The sequence below is a fragment of the Puma concolor genome, chromosome E1, assembly GCF_028749965.1.
Source record: "Puma concolor isolate L17-30 chromosome E1, mPumCon1.1.hap2, whole genome shotgun sequence".
Taxonomy (NCBI): Eukaryota; Metazoa; Chordata; class Mammalia; order Carnivora; family Felidae; genus Puma; species Puma concolor.
The window spans coordinates 50,998,115-51,020,973 of record NC_141680.1 but is presented as its reverse complement, the minus strand read 5'-3'; the positions used below and the strand labels follow the sequence as shown (position 1 = coordinate 51,020,973).

At 46.4% G+C, this 22,859-nt stretch overlaps 1 protein-coding gene, 1 long non-coding RNA gene and 1 pseudogene across 5 annotated transcripts in view; all 3 read left to right on the top strand.

Moving 5' to 3' along the window:
- Nucleotides 1–2,345: 2,345 nt before the first annotated feature.
- Nucleotides 2,346–22,859, top strand: part of PRKCA (protein kinase C alpha) — a 402,962-nt gene continuing 382,448 nt past the window's right edge. The window contains exons 1-2 of one of the 4 annotated variants that reach the window (XM_086687811.1): nucleotides 2,346–2,727; nucleotides 5,658–5,689. In XM_086687811.1, coding sequence (XP_086543937.1) covers nucleotides 2,555–2,727; nucleotides 5,658–5,689 — 205 coding nt within the window. In that variant the 5' untranslated portion in view covers nucleotides 2,346–2,554. The remainder of the gene's footprint in view (nucleotides 2,728–5,657; nucleotides 5,690–22,859) is intronic. The other 3 variants (XR_015244249.1, XM_086687808.1, XM_086687809.1) reach the window with 3 other exon arrangements.
- Nucleotides 5,696–21,183, top strand: LOC147574489 (uncharacterized). Its single transcript, XR_015244250.1, has 2 exons — nucleotides 5,696–12,155; nucleotides 12,394–21,183. It is a non-coding gene; the product is annotated as an uncharacterized LOC147574489 (long non-coding RNA).
- LOC112864729 (U2 spliceosomal RNA) lies at nucleotides 21,081–21,188 on the top strand (annotated as a pseudogene).

Genomic DNA, 22,859 nt, shown 5'->3' with positions numbered 1-22,859 from the left:
GTTGGGTGCAGGGGTGAACCGCAGCCCACATTTCCATCCGTCCTTGCCAGGGGCAGCGTTACACTGCTTGGTAAATCTGTTCCTGGTACATCTCCACCCACAGCCCCCACAATTGGGCTATGCTGTAGGCAACCGACCACTGAGGCTCAGCCCAGTTTATCCACCAACTGGCTTCTAGTTAGTTCTCTCTTCACCCACAAGAAACAACAGTAACAACTGAGGCAGGAAAGCCAAGTCACAACCTGAAAGAAAAGATATAGTGTCTCCATCTGGTCCACCCATTGGGGAGATCAGTCGCTCCATTCTACCACATAGGAGATGACCAAGCTGCTGCCATGGCTCCTTTGGTTGTTAGCTCATCTTCCGCATTACTTTCCTCTGGGATTCCAGTCTCTGCAATCTCACCCTCCAACTCTGCCAGCTTTTTCTCCCATCATTACATCAAAGCTTTAGGGAAACCGAAAGAATCCTGTCTTTATAAAATGTGTGAGGACCACACTTAAGATGGTGAGGAGGAAAGAATTGTGTGTTTCATTCTGTGTGCTCTCGGATTTACGATTCTTAAACAACAAACAACCATGGCTTGGAATGCTTACCATGTTTTGCGGAGAAGTTGATCCATGTTCCTAACATGCTCTGCTTTTCATTCCTTCCCTTGCCTCTTCCTTTTTTGCCTCCTCGGCTTGGAGGCGCTGCCATGATGGGTGAACTTTCTGATCAGAGTATCAAACAGGTGCAGTCTCTTAGCAGTAACAACATTGTAAACGGGCCAGCAAAGCGCACGCTCCACCAATGGCCAGTCTATAGCTTACACTTGCTAAAATACGAAAGACACTTCTAGAATCAGGCATTCCATGAGCCAGTCTTAAAAGACGGTACCGCTGGGGCGCCTGGGTGGCGCAGTCGGTTAAGCGTCCGACTTCAGCCAGGTCACGATCTCGCGGTCCGTGAGTTCGAGCCCCGCGTCGGGCTGTGGGCTGATGGCTCGGAGCCTGGAGCCTGTTTCCGATTCTGTGTCTCCCTCTCTCTCTGCCCCTCCCCCGTTCATGCTCTGTCTCTCTCTGTCCCAAAAATAATAAATAAACGTTAAAAAAAGACGGTACCTCTAGGTGATCCCTGTGATGGACTCTAAAATTGGCATATATCTTTACTTTTTTTCCTTTTTATTTTAAACTTCTTAAAGAATTAAACAACCTGCTCTCTTTCTTGATGTTCCTCAGCTCGTGTCGTTGTTTTGTGACCCTCGTGAATCTGGCAACGTAGAAGAACAACAGTGAGACGCTGGGGGATGGTTGTTTCCCTTATGTATGTTAAGCACCCTCCAGGCAGAACTAATAAACATTCAGCAAGTGATTAGCTGGTCCATCCCCACGTGTCCTTTGCAGATCCCTGCCAGCTCTCCTTTCACCACAGTTTCACTTGGTAATTTACAAGTGTTCTGGCTGCACTCTGCACCTGCCAGCATTGCAGTAATTAGCTTAGGATGCAAAACGCTTTCTAAATTAAGGTTCCGGACTTGTAGAATCAAGAAAGGCTGATAATCAACCTTGCAACTGGAGTACCCAACGAGCAACGGGATAAATAGGGATAAGCAACCAGGGCAAGTCCTTTAACCGTCCCGCGTGCACATTAGAGGTCTATGCAAGATGCAGGTGAAACCCAGCTCAACAGTTAGGGGCAGGTGGCAGGGTCAGTGGGCGAAGATTTGCAATCAAGCCCTTCCTCCTGCCCTATATAAGCAGCGTGGAGGGCGCGGGCCGGGGCGTTTGGGGGGCACCTACGGCTGGAGGGACATAAAGCCTCAACGCCGCGTCTCGGAAGGTGAGGAAGGGCGGGCGTCCGAGCGGGATGGACCCAGAGACGGCGGCGGCGGGCGCTGCCTGGAGCCCGGTGCAGCGAGTCGGACGTCCCACCGGGGCGAGGGGGGACCAGGAGCCGGGCGGGGAAGGATGAGCTGGCTGGGATGGGAGGAGGAAGCCGAGGGAGCAGGAGGCAGAGCCGGAGGAGCGGAAGAAGAGGAGGCGGAGGAGGGCGAGAGGCAGGAGGGAAGGGAGGAAGGGAGAAAGGCGGCGGAGGAGAGCGGCCCGCCCTCCCGGCGTCCTCCTCCGCTCCCAAGTTCGGGCGGGCCCGGCCCAGGCCGCCGCCGCCACCCCCCCCCCCCTCCCGCCCGTCGCCGGGCTGCTCGCAAAACGCGGAGGCGCCGACTCCCCCGGGCGCTCGCGTCCGCCCCGCGCGCGCCCCCGCGGCCCTCGCGCTCCGGGCATGCGCAGTGGGCGGCGCCGCTCCGGGCCGCCCCTGCCGCCGAGAGTAGGAAGCGCGAGCGCCCGGCGCCGGGCTGTCAGTGAGCGTGGGGCCAGCGAGCGAGCGAACGGCTCCGGCTCCGGCTCCCGCGCCCGCTCCGGCCCGACTCTTCCCCGGCCGCCGCCGCGCCGCGACCTCGGCCGCCGGCCCGCGTTCCACCCCCCGTCCCCGCCCGGGGTCGCCCGCCCCCGCCCCCCGGCCCTCCCCGGCTGCTGCCGCTCCCCGGCGGAGGCAAGAGGTGGTTGGGGGGACCATGGCTGACGTTTTCCCGGCCAACGACTCCACGGCGTCTCAGGACGTGGCCAACCGCTTCGCCCGCAAAGGGGCGCTGAGGCAGAAGAACGTGCACGAGGTGAAGAACCACAAATTCATCGCCCGCTTCTTCAAGCAGCCCACCTTCTGCAGCCACTGCACCGACTTCATCTGGTAGGTGCGCGCGGGCCGGGGCGCACGGCCGGCCGCCCGGACCCCCTCTCGCGGCGCCCGGGGGCTGGGGACCGGTCCCCTTGTAGCCTGGGTCGCATCGCTCCGGGGACCCTCGCCCGCCCTCCCCGCCCCCACGGCCGGGCGCGCCTACTCCGGGGCTGACTCACTCGGGGAACTTGGAAAGCCGGCCGAGTCCGAACTCTCGCCCGGAACGGCGCGCGCGCTCCGGCGACGCTTTCGGGCAGGACTCCCGGGGAAGTCGCCGCCAGGTCACACACACCCCCCTACCGCAGGAGGGGAGGCTGGCCCCGCGCCGCGGTGACACTGATCCCCTTCGCGGGTCCAGTGTCCTCCTTCTCCCAGGCGCACCCGCCCTTCTGCACCGATAGAGGAGCTGCTGGTTGGGTGTGAGCGAAGGGGAGCGAAAGAGCCCAAAGGGCAGAGTTTTCCCGGAGAAACACGCCCGAAGTAACCGGGGAGCGGCGGCGACTGCGCCTCGCGGTCCAAGTTACGGGCGAGCCAGGCTGGGCGCATTCGGGGGTGTGTTTTGCTCCCCAGCGGGCTTGGACTGCGCTGCTAGCTTGGGTCCCTGCCTACTGTAGCTTGTATCCGCTGGGCACGGGAGACCGGACTTGTCCGGGTGAACCCAGGGGGAGCGGAGAGACCGCAAACTGCTGAAAGCTTGCAGTGGGGGAGGGGGGACTAAGACCAGGCGAATGGCAGGAGGGCAGAGGGAGTCGTCTAAAACAGACCCTGTCAACACGAGATTAGACGTGCAGCCTGGTTGAGGAGGACCGAGGCCTTAGTTAAGAACACTGCTGTAAGGTGTCAGAACTGAAGTAGAATTAACAGGGGATACAGGCATTAACTTGGGCCAGTGGTTTGGGGATCCTGATAAACAGAAAGCCTTCCGGGGTCTCTGCACCCCGTGAGACCAGGTGAAACCGTACATGCCCTTTTCTGGTCACGGTTCTGGCTTTTACTGATTCTCAGAACGTGGGCGACCCCTTCTCCCACAGACCCCAACGTGTAGAAAGCTGGAACTTCAGGAATACCAGGTGTCCCAGTTTTTTTCCCCTTTAGATTGGCAGATACCTACCAGACTTTTACCATCAATTCACGAATGTGGCTAGGAAGCTCCCCAAGTCAGAACTAAGGCAAGGGTTCCTTAATTCCTGTCGACCTTAGGCTAGGGGCCGCCCTCGGGTGACAGTGTCTCAGTGCACCTTGCCACTAACCTTTGCGTGACCTACCCTGTTGGGGCCCTGGGCAGAACTGGTGGATGGCTATGTGAATCCATCACACCTGGAGGCAGAGCACTTCAAGCATGGTGCTAATAAAACGCTTAATTTTGCCTCTGGATGGCATCTGAATTCACACGGCGGGGGGAATCATGAGTACCACGAATGTGCTCATAAGGTGCTTAATTTTTCCTTTATGGAGGTTATCCGAATCCATCACACCTGGAGGAACTCGCCTCTAAGGGCACCACAGATGTGCCAAAGTGCTTAACTTTACCCTTCTGGATGGCTATCCGAATCTACCACACCTGGGGAAAATCCCCTCCAAGGGAGAGTTGGACAAGCCTAGTCCTAATAAGGTGCTTAGTTTTTTCCTTACAAATCTCAATAGTTCCGTGAAAAGCACAGTCATGTCTATGAGTACCACTGTGTAGTCAGCGTACGAAGCAGTTGTGTTCCAAGGAGAAGTTAGCCATATCTACAGTTATCTAAAATAAGTTCTTAGAGCTTCAGGGCAAAGAAGATAGTGCATCTAGTTAAGGGGAGTCCTGCAGCCTCCTCTCCCATGCTCCGTAAAAAGGGAACAGTAAGACTGCTGTCTGTCTGTGCCAGAAGTAGGTAAATTAGGAAAGACTTGTAACATCCATACCCAGGCTCGCTAATGTCTTTCCACTATCTGGTGCCCCAAAGGATCAGCCCCTGGTGAACTGCTGTGGCACTTCGGGTCACCAGGTGTAATGTGAAGTGGAAAATAAAGGTCTCCCTGTCTGCTTGCTCCCTGGCTAATTCCCCTGACTGTAAACTACTTGGAAGGTCCTGGAAAATATTCACTAGGATTGTCTCGCAGTGGTTTTAACTTCAGTTATCTTTCATTGTTTCTGTGGGCCCTTAATTTACCAGCTTGTTTTAAATATTAAAACGCTTTAAAAACCATAAAAGTTTGGGTTTATTTTGGGGGGGGGTGACTAAACATATGAAGTGTCTTGTCAGCTTAGGATGGCTATGTAAAGCAAAAGATTAGAACTTATCCTAGAGTTTTAGTGCAGTTCATTCTAGTTGTAACTGTGTTTATGGTTTAATGTGTCTGGCAGGGAAGGCAGAGTAAATCTTCTAAAGTAACCTACAAGAACAAAATAGCCTCTGTATTTGCTTTGAATCCTGTTGATTCTCCCCCCAAAAAATTTCACCTGCAATTTTAATAAACATATTGTAAAACCAGTCTTTTAAATCAAAACTTAATGTTGAGTGGGTACTATTTGGAAGTTTCTAGACCCCTATTCTATAATAAATGAAGCCACTTCTTTAGGGAGAGCAATGACTTTCATTTGGTCTTTAGGGACAAAATCAAAGTGTACTGCTTTCAAACATAGTCCTCTTGTTGAACATCGTGGCCAACTCCAAATACCCTAGCTGTCTGGTCTTGAAACTTCAGTATTAATAACAAAGTGTAAACTTAGAGAAGATTGTTGTACATTGAAAAAATTCAAGGAGCCTTTGGAAGCCATACAGAGGTTGTTTTTTTTTCCCCCCAAAACCGAATTTATTCAGTACTCTGAGCATGTTTTCCTATAAAATCGTTGGTTCTCACGTATAAACCCTTAGTTCTGTGGAATACTGTTTCATAACTGGCTTAAACTATGGTATACAACACAAGATATGTTAAGATATTTTGTTGTTTCTGTTTTTCAGGGGGTTTGGGAAACAAGGCTTCCAGTGCCAAGGTAAGCTGTCACGTTGGATTTTATTTTCAAGTACAACATGAAACCAGCATTCCAAACGGGAACAATATTTCTAGTCCTCTTTTCTTCGTGATCCAAAAAAAAGGTGGTTTAGATATTTTCAAAACAAGGTCTCTAAATTTGGACTGTTAAAAAAAAAAAAAAAAAATCAAACGGTATTGCCTAGTAATCTGCATATAGAGCTGCCTTTTTCTCATTGAAGAAAAAAAAACCTTCCTGTAACTTTATTTTTTGCCAAGAACATTCTTGTCAGAAACTGCTGTCTCTGTGTGGGTGTTGAGGAAAAGAAATGGAATCACTTTGTATTCATGCGGCTTTTCTGGTTCTTGCTCGGTTTTTGTTCTTTATTGCTCTTACCTATGCCTTAGGTTGGACTCCTTGTAACTAATTTTGGGCCATGTATCATTCCACTGATACATGGTTTTTGGTTCTCGATTGTTGTCCAGAACAAAGTCAGCATGTCTAAAAGTTACCTAGATCAATCATAATGAGTTGCCATGCTAGGAGGCACGTTTTTCCTTTAGCGTGAATGTGACTGTGTACTAACGACCTCTTGCATCTGGGGAGAAATCCATTTATTTCTACCTCGTATCGTATCTGTAGTTGTGTATCATGCGTGTTAGGTAGCTGTTCCATACATTGTGTTCTGTTTAAAGTCAGTGCTTGGTAGCTTGTGAGGGCATTCTGGGCTCACAAGCCCACCTTCTGGCTCTCCTCATCATCTATATTATGTTTACTTAGCTGTGGTTCCATTTCCCATCTGGGTGAAGGTTTATTAAGGTAAGTGGAAAGTACGTCGTAGACTGGAAAATATTATCCTAACACTGCTTAATACTAAGCACGTCAGAGAGAGACCGTGTACTTCTTAGAACCCTAAAATTGTGCTAGCGAGTTGGTTTATCTTTTAAAGTTCAAATTCATGAACTTGTTTCTTAGACTTCCTAAATACGTCTTCAACGCAGCTGTTTTATGGTATAGTTAATATCCTACCTTCACGAGTGCTTCCAACTCTGAATCAATCCCTGAGAGTTGGGAAATCGAGATATTCCTTTATAGAGAAAGGTGTGTTACTGCCTCACTCCTTGTAAAAGATGAAAGGAAGATGGGGCTCTTTACGTTTTCCGGTTGTGGACCTGAACTTGGTTAGGCAGTGTTTGGGTGTAGGTTGGAAATGTGACTTTATTTTTTAAAAGAAACTTAATGTTTATTTTTGACAGATACAGAGCACGAGTGGGGAAGGGGCAGAGAGAAAGGGAGGGACAGAATCTAAAGCAGGCTCCAGGCTCTGAGCTGTCTGCGCAGAGCCTGATGCGGGGCTGGAACTCACGAACTGTGAGATTATGACCTGAGCCAAAGTAGGTTGCTTAACTGACTGAGCCACCCAGACACCCCAAAATGAGATTTTTTTTTTTTTCTTGAACCTTCCTTTAAAAAAAAAAAAAAAAATGTGGCAAGTGTGGTTCCGGGCTAACTGATATACGTCTATTTTTTGTAACATTTGGGTGGGAACCTATGGAAACAGAAAAATATTTGTCGGAAATGAAGGTTAGGTGTTAAACTGTGTCATTTCTTATATGTTAAGACTTCAGGATAAGCTTGGTCCCTTCTAGACCTGCTTATTTGAGTCAATTTTGTTGAAATCAGAGTGGCAGTGTTAGGGGTGTAAGGGAGTCCTGCATGGTCCCCCCCCCCCCCCCCCCCACCCTGCCAGACTACATTGAATTTTTTCTTTGGAGTGGATTAGATTCATGGTTTCATGTGAGCTTGACTCCCATAAAGTAAGAAGTGAAATTGTAGGCTCTTCTCTTTTCCCTCCCTCAGAGATAAGATATTTAGTCACTCTTCAAGAGCTCAAAATTTCAAATCCTTCTCCAATATCCACCCACCACAGTAGGCAGTGGATATCCTTCCCTGTCAAAATCTTCCTTATTCTATTTAGTGGTTGCATGTTGGGCGTATCAAACTTCTCCATTTCCGATGCTTTAAGTTCACACTAGTGAAATATTGTCAGTGATATCCTTGGACACCATGGTATTTCTATAAAAGATACCTAGAAGAATGTGTGTACATCTTAGGTCTTAATGAGTACAGCCGTGTTCTCAGAAGGTTACAATTTGCATTTTCAGTATTAAGTGTACCCCATTCCTTTCACTCTTACCAGTATAGGATAGGTCTCTTTTTTTTCCTGACATTTTTGCTCTGGTAAGTGAAAAGTTTTAATTTTCATCTGGGTGTAAGGCTGAACATTTTTTCAGACTCGTTTTAGCCTCTGCATTCTGTGGATTGCCTTTACCTAATACTTGAAATGTAGTTCTTACAAAGCAGACAAAATAGAGCAGCGAGTATGTGGTTGATGCAGTTCATTGGGGAAGAATTAAACCACAGGTCTTATTTGGGTGAGTTTCTGCACTGCGTTTACAAACTGTAATTCACAAACCATTTCAAATACAACCTAATATGCTATCTGCTTGTTACATTTTGTTTAGTATGTATGCTCAGCATTTGACTTCGAGTATGCATGTGCTAATCCATTATTCATAACTTCTGGATGTTAGCCCAGGACAATGCCTTTTAATTGCACAAATACAGTTCCCTAACACTTGCATTTTGGCACTCTCCTCAAAGGTAACATCTCATCATTTTAGAATATACTCAATTTAGAATACACTTTTTCTCTTAATGTTCTACCAACTTAAAATCTTGTGTTTGGTAGAGTTCTGGTCTTCAGGAGAAGAACCCCCTCATCCCATGCCTTTAGCAGCATACCCTCTCGAGATGGCAGTTGGAGTTGGAGACTTTTTGTATTCCTTATGTTTTCTCACCTGATGGAGGCAGCATCTTCTAGCTCTTAGTATATGGTCCATGACTTTGGTCAGTAGAATAGCTGTAGCTAAGTATACCTTAGAGAGCCGTATGTGCTCCAAATAGCTCACCTGTTCATAAAGTAAGATAGCTTGAAATCTAAAATATCCTCTCCCTTCGTAAATGTTCAGAACTAGAAGACTGAAGCTGTGAGTGGTAGCCCATTAAAACTGGGTTTCTAATCTATGCTATTAGAAAGCATTTTACAAGCACACAAAGGCTTCTTTTCCCCCCCTGCTTCTTCCCCTCCTGGAGATGCAGTCCAAATGGAAACAGGACACTTCTCCAAAGACTTCCTGGATTGTTGCCATTTGTGCTTCATGCCGTTGTTTAGATGGCAGTACAGAGGTACTGCTCTGAGAAGGTGGATCTTACCAGGGCCGGTAACCGAGGAGGATCCCACTGTGAACATTGATTGGCTGCCTGAAATCGTGAAAGCAAGGGCCATACACACTGGAGAACAAAGAAAAACGCAGAAAGTAGAGCGAGGAGCTGTGAGATAGTTAAGGTTCTTAGATGACCAGCTTGGTGCTCTGTAGCTCCGTCCTTTCAAGGGTAATCTCAGAATTTGCCTTTCGATTTTTGTGAGGCTTAACTTTCTCTTGGTTGATATGCTCCTTGCTGGTTTTTTCCTGTGAGGCTAGCAGAGAAGCTGGTCCTTGCCCCCAATCTGTTCCCTCCCTCCAGGAGAGGGAGAAGGGTTTCTCTGGCCTGGTCATTGATGAGGTGGAGATTCAGACCTTGGAAGGTCTGTCTCGTGTTGCTAGTCTTATGCACCAGCTGTGTCCAAGAGCTTCTGTCATGGAACAGCAGAGACCTTCACCATGTTGCTCAAATGTTGTCTTTTCTCTGGGGGTAGTGGAGCCAGTGGTCTTATCCCTTTCGCTACTGGGAAAGGGAACAGGCCAACTAGACTAAGCAAGACGGCTTGCACTTCTCAAATTTCAGTGATACATTCTCTGCAAATGTGACCTGCTTATCAATGTGACAAACCGTTGTGAGCCTGTTAAATCTGTTCCATCTCGGCATGTTTTTTCTGCTTTCTGTTCAGCGTCCCAGATCTTCAAAATGAACAACTACCCTAGGATCTTAGAAGAATCCCCTAAAGAGCATCAGATCCCCACCAGTGACCACGATCAACAGACTGTGGCTCTGCGTGATCAACACTGGATGTTTGCGGGGTGTGCTGGGAATGCGTGCATCCTTGTGTGATCCCCGTGTGCTGCTGTGCACCCATCTTGAATCTGGAGCCATTGCTCTAAGTGCCCCCCAAATACTGTACTTCTCCTGCGATTCTAACTGAAGCTGCCTTTCAGCAGTTAGGGGTTTAAAATCCATTTCCCTTAGGCTGTGGCCTTCAGTTTTGAAGGCCTGTTTCAGAATCGATCTTACCAGCTCACCTGAGTGGGATGGTGTTTCTTCTCTCTTGAAGAATGAAGGTTGATGGTGTGTTCTTATTTTTATGAAATGTTCTTTTGAGAGAGCATCCCAAGCAGGGTCAGAGCTCCCAGCCCAGAGCCCGATGTGGGGCTCGAGCCCATAAGCTGTGAGATCGTGACCTGAGCCAAAGTCAGATGCTTAACCTACTGAGCCACCCAGGTGCCCCTGAAGGTTGATGTTTGAGGGAAGAAAGTCCCTCTGCCCTCCCTCTGTTGGCTGCATGAGAGAAGGAATTGCAGAAAACTGGGCCCGTTTAAGGGAGGGTGACCTTTAACGGGATAAAGTTGGCAGCTTTGCAGAAAACGGTATCAGGTTCTTTCCATGGCTTACAAGACGCCAGGAGCCACATGGTGTGGACACCAAGTGCTAGGAGGTGGAAGGGGGCTGAGGTCTGAGTTGGGCTGAATCACGAAGTTGACTGCCTTCAACAGATTTCCTTCCCATGTACTAGCTCGTCTACATTAGTGACGACCCACTGATTTTCAAAGCTGACCCCACGATTTCCCATCTTTAAAACTGGGGTGTTAGCATTTTGGCACCCCATTTCTCATTGGTTACTCTTGAGATTAGAAGCTGTGTTAACTGTAGGGCATCTCCCGGGGCCATCGAAAGAATCCCAAAAAGACCGATCCATGGAAGAGTATAATTTGAAATTCTGATGGTTTTGCCTTGAGGTCAGATCAAAGCCTTATTTCATCTTCAAAGAATAAAATTGTCAGAAACACCTAAAACAGAACCATGGTGGAGGTGGGCAGTTAGAACTGCCTTTCTTTCCAATGCTTCCCCCCCCCCATAAAAATGCATTAATACTCATTAGAAGTAGGGATACATGGACGAAATTGTTGGATATTCCCATTTGGTGCTATATACTTGATAGGAAATGACTTCTGATTAATGGCTTCCTGAATTGCTACTTTCACTTAGTGCGTTAAGTGAATGTTTAGTTGTACACTCCCCACCAGAATCTGATTCAGTAGTGTAGGGGGTGATTATCCGACTAAGCAGGAGAAACCCTAATTATTTTTTGCAGATGGACCTGACCTTGAAGTTTCCTCTTTAACGTTAATGATAGGATTTACTACCCTCTGAGCGTTTCACTCTTAGGCGACATTCTTCAAACTTAAGTTTTTAGGCACATTAATTCTTGTTCGGTTTTCCTTCCAGGTATTCAAACTAGTGTTCACTGTGGAGCTTTCCTATTAGGATGAAGTCCAGCTCCTGAACGAGACCTCTTAAGTGTCCTGGTTTCTTCAGACTCGTCTACCGATGCTTTGCTTCTTTCCGTGCTTCAGTTACTGCAAATAAGTTGCAGTTTCCCATAAAGGGTCCTGTTCAAATTTTTTTGCCCCGATAACCTGTCTCACCTGTGAATATTAGCCTGAAGTTTAGCTCTGACGTCTATTCTCCCTGCCTTTCTGGACACTCTCCCAGTCACGGGACCCTCCCCCTCTGTCGTTCGTCTCCTCTGCCAGCCTTGAGGGCAAGGACTGCTTGTTTCTGTCTCCTGTTTAATGCAGTGCCTGGCACTTGGTAGACACTACATAAATATTTGTTGGATGTATGGTTACACAAACGACCTAAGATATGAACGTCCATAGCCAGAAGGAGTGCAGTGACTTCTGCCTGCATACTTTTTTTAAAAAATTTCGTTTATAATTCAAAGTGATGTCAACTAGGATAGATCATTAGATGACTTCAGAAAAAGTAACTCTCTGAAGCTAAGCATACCTATTCAAAATAGGAAACAGAAAATGCTAATTTGTATGTAAGTTATAAGCAATGGTAAATCTAATAGCAAACCACTTAATGTGCCTTTTATCTTCAGAGAAGTATCTAGGCATCCATAACGAATACGATTGCCACAAATTAAACAGCATATTATGGGCCACAGCAGGACAGGGGAGATGTCTTGGGTACAGGGTGAAAAGTTAAAACCAGCTCCAGTGCACGTGTTTGGTACGGTCATTTACATGTTCTGTTTCATTTGAGAGTGCTAATCGCTGAAACCAGACCGTCATGCTCCAGAGGGAGTGGTAGCTCAACTTTATTGATTCTGATATTTTTAAACTACTCGTACCTGAAATGTTTGTGCCTTGACGTGAGAAGGAACGGAGGAGCGTGGCAATAGGAGTGCCCAAGTGGAACTGTGAAAACTGACAGTCGCTTTATTTTTTTTTTTAATTTTTTTTTTCAACGTTTATTTTTTGTGACCGAGAGAGACAGAGCATGAACGGGGGAGGGGCAGAGAGAGAGGGAGACACAGAATCGGAAACAGGCTCCAGGCTCTGAGCCATCAGCCCAGAGCCTGACGCGGGGCTCGAACTCCCGGACCGCGAGATCGTGACCTGGCGGAAGTCGGACGCTCAACCGACTGCACCACCCAGGCGCCCCCTGACAGTGGCTTTAAAGACCTCTGTCAGTTGAAAGACAAACCGATGTTAAATGCTGAGAGATGCTGGACGCTTAGGAGCTGTGACATTTTACATGATTCCATCCCCAGAGCCCCCTCATGAAGCACAGGATAGGATCTCTTAGAAATGAGAGTGCTGAAGAACTACCAGGCTGGTGGGGGTGGAGCAGGGGGTTCAGATTCAAACAGTTGTGCAGAAAACCCTTTTCAGAGCCAACTGGAAACTTTTTTGGTACTTACAAAGCCTGGATTTATATTAGAGGAAAGAATGAGGCCATTAAGGGAAACATTTTTTGGTGACAGAATTAAGGCTTCAGTGTCCTGTCAGAATTTCCATGACCAAGCCCTTTATTTCAGATGTTTTCTACTAAACCGTGAAGTGTTATGTTGGACTTCAAGCCGAGGCATGGACACTTCAGTATTGGTATGGTATTAATGGTCAAGTCGAGATGAAATGACCGTAGCTACATTAAAGCCCTCTATTAAATTATACAGAGGGGGAAAATGGCTTCTGGAAATAGATTTCTATCAAAAATGTAATGGAGGGGAATGATTGATTGTTAGCACAAGATCAGAATTAAGAGCAGGTTCACAAAGCAAGGCTAGTATGAGGGCAGTTCATCTCGAATGCGTTTACTTGTGGGTTTTTTTTCCCCTCCCCAGCAGTTACCCATCTTTAGTTGTAGCATTTTGGGAAATAGGGGATCCATCTGTAGTCTCTGCAGTGATTTCAATAGGTAGTTAGGAAACAAAGGTGGAAATGCAGGACGTGAAATTGTCCAAGTTGTATTTAACCTTTATAAACTCGCTTGTATGAGGAATGGGGTAGGAGGAGAATCCAGTGAACAGCTACATTCTGAGCTGTGAATAATCACAATAATTGAGATTAATTACAATTGTGACTATTCGACTCCCATGTTTTCACCAACAGGATAATTGACACTCTTGACTCTACTGGTATGTCTAGTAGTTCATGCACAGTAGTCAATGCTGTAGACTTTCCTTAAAACCCTACAGTCACCCATGAAGGGTTTGCTCTTAGACCTTGTTCCAAGCACTTCTCATCAACACCGTTGATTCTTAACAATTTTGAAAAGGTAAGCAGTGTTCTCATCTTAAAGATGGGGAAACCAGCACTGAGGCACAGGAAGCTTAGAACTTGTCCAAGGTCACAAAATTGGAAAACAGTGGAGCTGGGCTTCAAACCCAGGCTGTCTGGGTCCACCCAGGCTGTGAACCCAAGTGTTGGGCTTCGTAGTTTTGTTTTTTTTTCTTCCAATTTTTAAGTTTATTTTGAGAACACATGCACAGGGGTGGGGAGAGGGAGGGATGAGAATGAATCCCAAGCAGGCTCCACACTGTCAGCACAGAACCCCCATGTGAGGCTCCAACTCGTGAACTGAGATTCTGACCTGAGCAGAAACCAGGAATCAGGTGCTTGACAGATTGAGCCACCGGGCACCCCCCCCATAGTTCGTTCTGTTCGGTAGGCTTACACCACTACCTGGGCTATGGAGGTGTGAAAGAGGGAAGTCTTTCAACTCCGTAACACTTGCCATACTAGTCACAGCGGGAGATGATGCCAGATCTGTGCATCTGCTCTGTAGATCATGCCTGGCACTGGGGGGCATGGGACAGAGCGCTGGGCATCGAGCAGAGAGGAATGCTAGACCAAGAGTCTTCATAATAGAAGTTCGAATGAGATAGGGGTGGTCGAAACATTATGGGGGTGGGGAGATACTTCCTGGGCTCGTTAGGAAGGAGCTTTGGAGTTGGGCTTTGCAGGATACAGAGAATTTCCTTTGGGAGAGGTGGGGGAGGCTTTCTAAAGCGAGGAAATAACTAGAGCAAAGGGGAAGGAGGTGGCGGCAAGAGGGACTCGTATAATTGGGGAGCAGCATAGGCCAGGACGGAGGCCGTCCTATTAGAAATGTCGCAAACGTGCCTGTCCCCAACGGAAAAGCTGATTCGAGAAACCTATGTGTTTTCCTCCACATGCTGCTTCTATGCCAGCACTATTTCATACCATCTTATGTGGTGCTTTTTTCCTCAGAAAATTGCAATTACAGGAGACTAAAGCATTGTGTCTTCATGTGAAAGATATTTCATATAGAGATTAGAAAATAACTTGCTTTAGGAAGTGCATGGCTTTGACCCTATTCCAAGGGTCTCTGTTATGAAGCTGGGACTGTTAATTGCAGCATCCTGTTGGAAGCCCAGGCTGTTACAACATGGAAATTACGTGACTAGAGATAATCCACTGAGTTAGACTCGATGTGTTCATAACCTTAATAAGGAAAAGTAGAAAAAGCACCTAATTAAAATCATTTTCTGTTTCCAGAACCGCATACTAAAGGTCAGAACTTCTGGTTTGTTGTTAGTGGTTATTCCCAATCCACAGTGCTGGACTTGGATGTTTATAATCCTGATCAGAAATGTGTTTAAAGGAAGGCAGAGGGGTGCTGTGGAGCTGTGCGTTTTGGGAGAGAAAAAGGACTTTCACGTGGGTTTCAGAGTTGGAGAATAAAAACTCACGTAATTCTGTCACTATGCTGACCCGGGCTTATAACGTGCCAACACCCTATGGGGAACTGGCCTTGTTCCCACTCTGTAGGAGCAGATGGGGGTCGGGGGCAGGGTGCGCGGGGAGGGGAGCGGGCGGGCAGCTTGTTCATGGTCAGGTGGCTTTGAGACCAGGCAGATTCAGTAAATGTCTGTGATCTTTACTATCTGAAGCTATGCAGCTAAGTAGCCAATCCCTTTTACTTTTCTCATTCTGCTTTCCCTTAGATTATCTAATAAAGCATGATTTGTGGTGCTGTTTATTGTAATTAGGATAAAACTCCCATTGACTCAAAGCTAGGCTCGGGCTTATAAAGGCTTTTAACTTCTGTTTGGATCGCTCTTGAAATTAAGAGGCAGTAAAGGAGCTTCATGTATTTTCCTTTTGAATTAATGCATGCAACTGTCATTTTGAAAATACAAGATGGGAGCTGACTCTAAAACTTTAAGATCCCACAACTTGATAACTTCTTACAATGTACAGAAGAGTTCAAATCCTAGTTATGTTCTATTCCATGAAGGTGCTTTTCTTTGGTGCAGTTGTAATCCTAAGTTTGTACGTGGATGTTTTAACACTTCGCCAGTGGAATACAAAAACACTGGTCCTGTTCTGAGTCATTTGCCTGATTTTGAAATCTTAGTAGACCTCACTTTTTCACATGCTGAGTTGGAGCATTAAAGTGATTTTTGTTGAGTTTCACATTAGTTTCTTCAATCTGAATGACTCCTTAACACGGAAAACCTTTTTGCAAAAGGTATGCTTAAGAGAGTTGAGGGAGTAGGTGTGGGGGGAGAGGGAGACAGAGGCTCTGAAGAGGGCTCCCTGCTGATTGCAGAGAGCCCGAAGCAGGGCTCAAACCCACAACTCGAGATCATGACCTGCGTTGAAGTCGAAGACTTAACCCATTGAGCCACCCAGGTGCTCCAATCCTCCTCCTCCTCAAACTTTACCACTCCTTTGAAAATGAGGGTCGCCTGGGTGGCTCAATCGGTTAAGTGGCAGACTTTGGCCCAGGTCATGATCTCATGGTTCATGGGTTCAAGCCCTGCGTTGGGCTCTGTGCTGACAGCTCAGAGCCTGGAGCCTGCTTCAGATTGTGTCACGCACTCTGCCCCTTCCCTGCTCATGCTCGATCTCAAAAAAAAAAAAAAAAAAAAAAAAAAAGACCCTAAACGTTCCAGAAGCATCCAGGACGATTAGGTCTAAACTCCAGGTATCAGAGTTGAGCTGCATGGCCTCGATTTTCCCTTTTTGCTCAATGGCACCATCAAGCACCATAACACCTGCTGGGATTGAGCCGAGTCTGTGCTCCTATGATGCAAATCAACATGCAAAATCACATTTTATAAAGATTAATTATTGGGTGGGAGCTGGAGTAGTTGGCATGATTAAGACCGGCCATTGTTAAGATGCCTGGGTGGCTCAGTTGAGTGTCCGACTTCAGCTCGGGTCATCTCACAGTTTGTGAGTTCGAGCCCCGTGTCGGGCTCTGTGTGGACAAGCTCAGAGCCTGGAGCCTACTTCGGATCCTGGGTCTCCCCCTCTCTCTGCCCTTCCCTGCTTGTGTTCTGTCTCTCGCACTTTGCGGGGGTGGGGGGAAGACTGGCCATCATTGTCCTTGCCTAAGGCGAATCTAATAAAACCCGGTAGAAGGATAAGATAAGGTGAAGGTGCTGGGGAGCAGAGGATAACACCCCGGATGAGGCTCTGGGTTTATTAAACTCTTGGTATCCTACCTCCCATTATATTAATGGTTTTCATGACTTCACAAACTCAGGAAAAACGGTTCACAATAGTAACTGATAAAATTGTGAACAAGGTGCTTTTGGCTGACTCTTATCAGTGCAGAATTAATGAAGGCCTAAGTTTTATCTCCAAATTTGGAAATGCATGGTCAGCTTCTGGCCCTTGTTTGTATTCCTGTGTAACCCTTCGATGTTAAATTGTATTCAGTATGTTGTAGACTTGGTCCTAACAGGCTGCAGCTATGTGGAGGCTCCCTTGGGATATTTAAAATTTATTAGAAACGGTAGAACATATTCGTGTGAGATGGGCAAAATCTTTTGGTTGCTAAGAACTTGGGTAGCTCTTAAAAGCATCAGATTTAATATTAAGTTCTGTATTCTTAAAATTTGTTCCAGAGCACAAGCAGGGTTGAGGGGCACAGCATCCCAAGCAGGCTTTGTGCTTTGTGCAGAGCCTGACATGGGGCTTGATGCCATGGCCCCGGGATCATGACTGTAGCTGAAATGAAGAGTTGGAGGCTCGACCAACTGAGCCACCAAGTCTCCCCAAGTTCTATATTCCTAAGCGATAAACGCATGCTTGTGTTTAAATGTAGATTAACAACCTGAATTAACATGCATCTAAGCATTCCCCTTTCTTGTCCTTCTTGGTGAATTTTGTAGTCAAGGGATCAGGAAGAGCTAGGTTCTTAGAATTTTAAATTGACAGAGGACTATGGAGACTGTATAGCTGAGGTCCTTGAATTCATAGCTGTGGAGTTGGTCCCCAGAGTTGAGTGACTTGATGTAAATGTAACCACGCAAGTGTGACCACCTGAATCTCCAGCCCTAACTCCTGTCTGGTGCTCCCCTCCTCCTGCTTGGTAGGTCATAAACCTGTGTACTTAGCTGTAACCCTAAGCCTAGAACCTTAAGTGATGTTGCCAGTGACCATAGGTGCTCATCCAGTAGTTTGTATTTAAAGAAAAGAAGTGAGGAACCTGCCAAGTAGGTGCTTGATTCCCTTTACTTGAAAAACGGCTGTGCGTTCTACAGATGATGTGTCTTGCCCTAAAGTCCAGGAGTTGCATTAAGGATGATCTATTTTGTAGTGTAGATGACCAGTGGGAGTAAGATCTTGAGTTGGTATTGGATGGGAATTAGTGAGCAGGGAAGAGGTCTACTTGAAATTCTTTTTTCCTGACTTTTGTTTTTCTAATTTTAATTCTTTGGGAACAGGCTATGTTCCTAAGGCTACTTAAAAAAATTTTTTTTTAAATGTTTGTTTTTGAGAAAGCATGAGCGGGGGAGGGGCAGAGAGAGGGAGACACAGAATCCAAAGCAGGATCCAGGCTCTGAGCTGTCAGCACAGAGCCCGGTGTGGGGCTCGAACTCCTGAACTGTGAGATCATGACTTGAGCTGAAGTCAGATGTTCAATCAACTGCACCACCCAGGTGCCCCTAAAAAAAAAAAAAAAAAAAAAAAAAAATGTTTTTGACGTTTACTGTTTTGAGAAACTGAGTGGGGGAGGGACAGAGAGGGAGACACAGAAACTGAAGCAGGCTCCAGGCTCTGAGCTGTCAGCACAGAGCCTGACATGGGCTTGAACTCAAACTGTGAGATCATGACCTGAGACGAAGTCTGCTGCTTAACCAACTGAGCCATCCAGGTGTCCTTCCTAAGGCTACTTATAATCTTACATGGAGATCTCACACCATAGTTGAGCTGGTATTTTCTAGATTATGTGAAATTCTGCACAAGTCAGTATCTAGTTAATCCTAGATACTACAATTAGCACCTGGAGATTTAGAGTAGCCCCTTAAACAAGATGTGAAAAGTAACAAAATGTAACCATGGAGTTTACTTGGTTTTGCTTTCTGTAGTAAAAGTAACTCCACCCTTAGAATTTATTTCTGGACCACAGTACAGCCAAATACAGAAGTCAGATCTTTATTTCCTATAGTTGCAGTGTTGATCTGAGGTTCTGATCTTGGAAATACAGTAATAGAAACACAAAATAAACAAAGTGCTAGATCTGAGAACATGTTTACTCATACTTTTCTCAAAACTCATTTTCTATCTAAATCCAAACAACACAAGTCCTTGTTAATTGTTCCTTGGAAAATTGTTCATGTAGATTTCTAAGTTCCTCTAAAAAGGAGCTCAGAATGATCGTTCCTCCTGCCTCACCCCCCCCCCCGCCCCCCCCTTGGTGAATTTCCCTGCAGTATTCTTGGATGTCTTTATTGCTCTGAGTATTTGAGTCCTGTTCAAAATCAGGAAATTCTAAGTGAAGACCTACCACTGTATGAATAATTTTGAATATTTTTGTTAGGACTTAAGTGCTGAGAGTAGGCAGCTTCCTTGCTACATTCTCTTGCTCCTTTGTGCCTGCTCTATGGAAGTTACTTCTGCTTTGGATAATAGCCTGCTGTTTCAAATAATTCTGTTTTCTGGAAAGAAAGCTTTGAATCTGGGGTGGGGCAGTGAGTAGGGACTTGGAGGTTCATTAACTGAGACACCAGCCACATCTCTGGGTGATTAAACTGTCCCTGGCACTAATTGGGGTTCTATGTCCTCAAACACTTGAAAGAAAGGTTTGTTTTTGTTTTTTCCCTTTCAAACGGTTATTTTGAACTTATTTTAGGTACAGGAAGGGTGAAAAATGGTACAGGGGGTTTCCCTAGATCTCTCACCTGGCTTGTCTCCATGTTAACATTTTACATACATTTCCTTATGTATCTGGGAGTGCCAGGGTCTTTGGACCTGTAGAGTTCCCCGTGGTCAGAATTCTTGCTGACCCTCCCGCTTACACAGCACATTGCCCTATTTTTGGCAGAATGGCACCTGGACACAGGTTTGATTGGACTCGGGTTCAATCTGGGTCATGGTTTTCTTTTTATTAATTTTTTTTTAAATTTTTTTTAACGTTTATTTATTTTTGGGACAGAGAGACAGAGCATGAACGGGGGAGGGGCAGAGAGAGAGGGAGACACAGAATCAGAAACAGGCTCCAGGCTCCGAGCCATCAGCCCAGAGCCTGACGCGGGGCTCGAACTCACGGACCGCGAGATTGTGACCTGGCTGAAGTCGGACGCTTAACCGACTGGGCCACCCAGGCGCCCCTTTTTTAAATTTTTTTTTATGTTTATTATTGAGAGACAGAGCATGAGCATGGGAAGGGTAGAGAGAGGGGGAGACACAGAATCCGAAGCAGGCTCCAGGCTCTGAGCTGTCAACACAGAGCCTGATGTGGGACTCGAACCCACAAGCTGTGAGATCGTGACCTGAGCTGAAGGTCGGACGTTTAACCGACTGAGCCCCCCAGGCATCCATTTTTTTTTTTTTAAGATGCTGTTCTAACCATGTGCATGTAGTTGCATGTATATTGTGGAAAGAACACCAGTGGAGTATTTTCCTATCAAACCATCCCAAGTTGAGGACTGTTGACCTAGTCAAATGGGTTTAAGTTTTGCAGTATCCAGTATCAACGTGGGAACACTTGCATGCTACACGTGGAAACTAGGTTGTCAGGTGTTTCCAAATGTATGGTGTTCATTATACCTCTATGCAAATCTTGGTTTTTACCAAGCACTGTGGGTGTCTGTGGTGGTGGAAAGAATTGCTAATTGTCAAATAGCCACTTAACCTGCCTGAGCCTCACCCGCGTGACTGAACTCAGGGTATTTTTTGTTCTGGGTCTTAATTTCCAACAGAATTGGGACTTGAGAGTTATTTTTGTACACTGGAACATCTGGGGGGCAAAGAGAATAAGCACATGAGGGGAGTTTGGTGTGTGCCTATCTGAAGAAGCAGATGGTCCTCTACTCTTGGACCTGCTGTGTTGTACAGAAGCATATGCTGTTGATGCGGAGGGAAGAGGGTTTTCATAAGAATCGGGGGCCTTTTCACCCAGGAATTTAAGTTTTAGCTAAATGATTTGAGATGTCTAGAAAGCTAATGGTTCCTTAAAGAACTGTAGAAGTACAAAAAAAAAAAAAAATCACCTAGGAAGTGCTAGACTGGGAATTGGGTAATCTTGGTTTGAATCCAGTTTAGGCCTCTGCCATCCTTGTAATGAGGGAGCTGGATTCTCTAAAAGGTGGCAAATAGGTGACATTCTTGCCAGCTGCTGTGGCAGAGAAGGCTAATCGTGATCCTCTTTCAACTTGAGAACCCTCCACTTTATACACCAGGTAGCCATAAATATCAGGTGATCAGAGTTGGTGTGGGAGCCCAGCAAACCTGGTCATTCCTAGGCTGCCTTAATTTCCAGCCCCCCCCCCCCCCCCCAACTTTTGACCTCTTGAGGATCACGAAGATGAAAGAGCTAAGTCACCTTTCTGGTCAGTGTTTATATGTTCCCCCCTCTCACTGCTTCTCGGCCTTTTGGCTAAGATCAAGTGTATCTGTTATGGGTTTAATGTTTCCCTCTCTTAGTTCTTTGATGCAAGAACAGTATCTCTAAAAGAAAAACCTTTGGGGTACCTGGGTGGCTCAGTCGGTTAAGCAGCTGACTTCGGCTCACGTTGTGATCTTGCAGTGTGTGAGTTCGAGCCCCGAGTCGGGCTCTGTGCTGACAGCTCAGAGCCTGGAGCCTGTTGCAGATTCTGTGTCTCACTCTCTCTGACCCTCCCCTGTTCATGCTCTGTCTCAAAAATAAATGTTTAAAAAAAAAAAATTAAATCCTTGAAACACTGAAATTTTGATGCAAAACAAATCACCGATTACTGAGAATACTTTTAAGTTTGAGAAACTGAGACCATGTGAGTGGGGGAGGGGCAGAGAGGGAGAGAGAATCCCAAGAAGGCTCCGTGCTCCATGCAGAGCCCAAAGTGGGGCTCGAACTCCTGAAACGGAGATCGTGACCTGAGCCAAAACCGAGAGTCCAACCCTTAACTGGCTGAGCCACCCAGGTGCCCTGGGAATTAGTCTTAGGAATGGAGTTGGCTTAGGATGGTGGTGGGTAGGGGGAGAACCCCGTTCATTCCTTGATGCTATTTTTATTAACATGGAAGGTGTTAGATTCTTCTGACTTCCGATGGGTCTAAGCCAGTGTTTTGGTTTTACTGTCTGGTTTATGTGAACTTCTTATAGTGGAGATCTGGTATTTGAATTGGCTTTTGATTTTGTGTTCTCGGACCCGCGTACTCTCTCTGGAAATAAGATTTGTAGAGGAAATAGCAAATGAGAGTGCACCTCTGTTTTTGACTTTGTGGGAAGCGTGATGAAGGCTGGAGGAACGGTAGCCTAATCAGAGCAATACTTGCTGGTGGTGGGAGTCGACTGCTGTGTTCAGAAATGCATCAGAGAGGAAATTAGGTTGGAAGCAGCAAGTTGAGATGCAATGTTCCTGAAACTGAACAGAGTTAAGGGAGAGGAGAAAAACCCTATGGGGTAAGTAGTTGTGATTTATTTATCTATTTTTTTTTTGAAAGCTTGCTTACAATCCTTTGAGCTAGACAGAGCCCTAGGATTACTTTGTTTATAAGACTGCATGCTTTTGTGTGCACAAATCCTATTTGTGCAAATTTGACCTTTAATTTCCATTACGGTCTCCCATCCCTGTCCTCTTTAAAAAGCTGGTCTCTTGTGTGAAGTGTTAGGCTTTACGGTTGTAAGGCCTTAAGACTTGCATTGGCAGCTGGCAACCATACATCTCCTCTAATACGTATTTAGTACATATTCTCTACCAGGCACCATGTTAGTTCCTGGGAATGATAGTACCTGAAATCAGATGGAGTATGGCCTTGGTGGATGGCTAGGGGTCAGGCACTTTGCATAGCTTATTTAATCTTCATGACGAAAGGAGGACAGGTTATCTTACGGATGAGGTGTAGAGGTTGTGTTGCCTGAATTCTACAACTAAGTGGGTTAGGTTAGTATTTGCATATGGATTGTGATGATGGATGCATTGTTTTAAAAATCAAACATAGGTTATTGTGATTGTTCATCCAAAAATGGTTTTTGAAAGGTAAATCCTTCATGTTTTTAAAAGATTACTTTTTGGGGCGCCTGGGTGGCGCAGTCGGTTAAGCGTCCGACTTCAGCCAGGTCACGATCTCGCGGTCTGGGAGTTCGAGCCCCGCGTCGGGCTCTGGGCTGATGGCTCGGAGCCTGGAGCCTGTTTCCGATTCTGTGTCTCCCTCTCT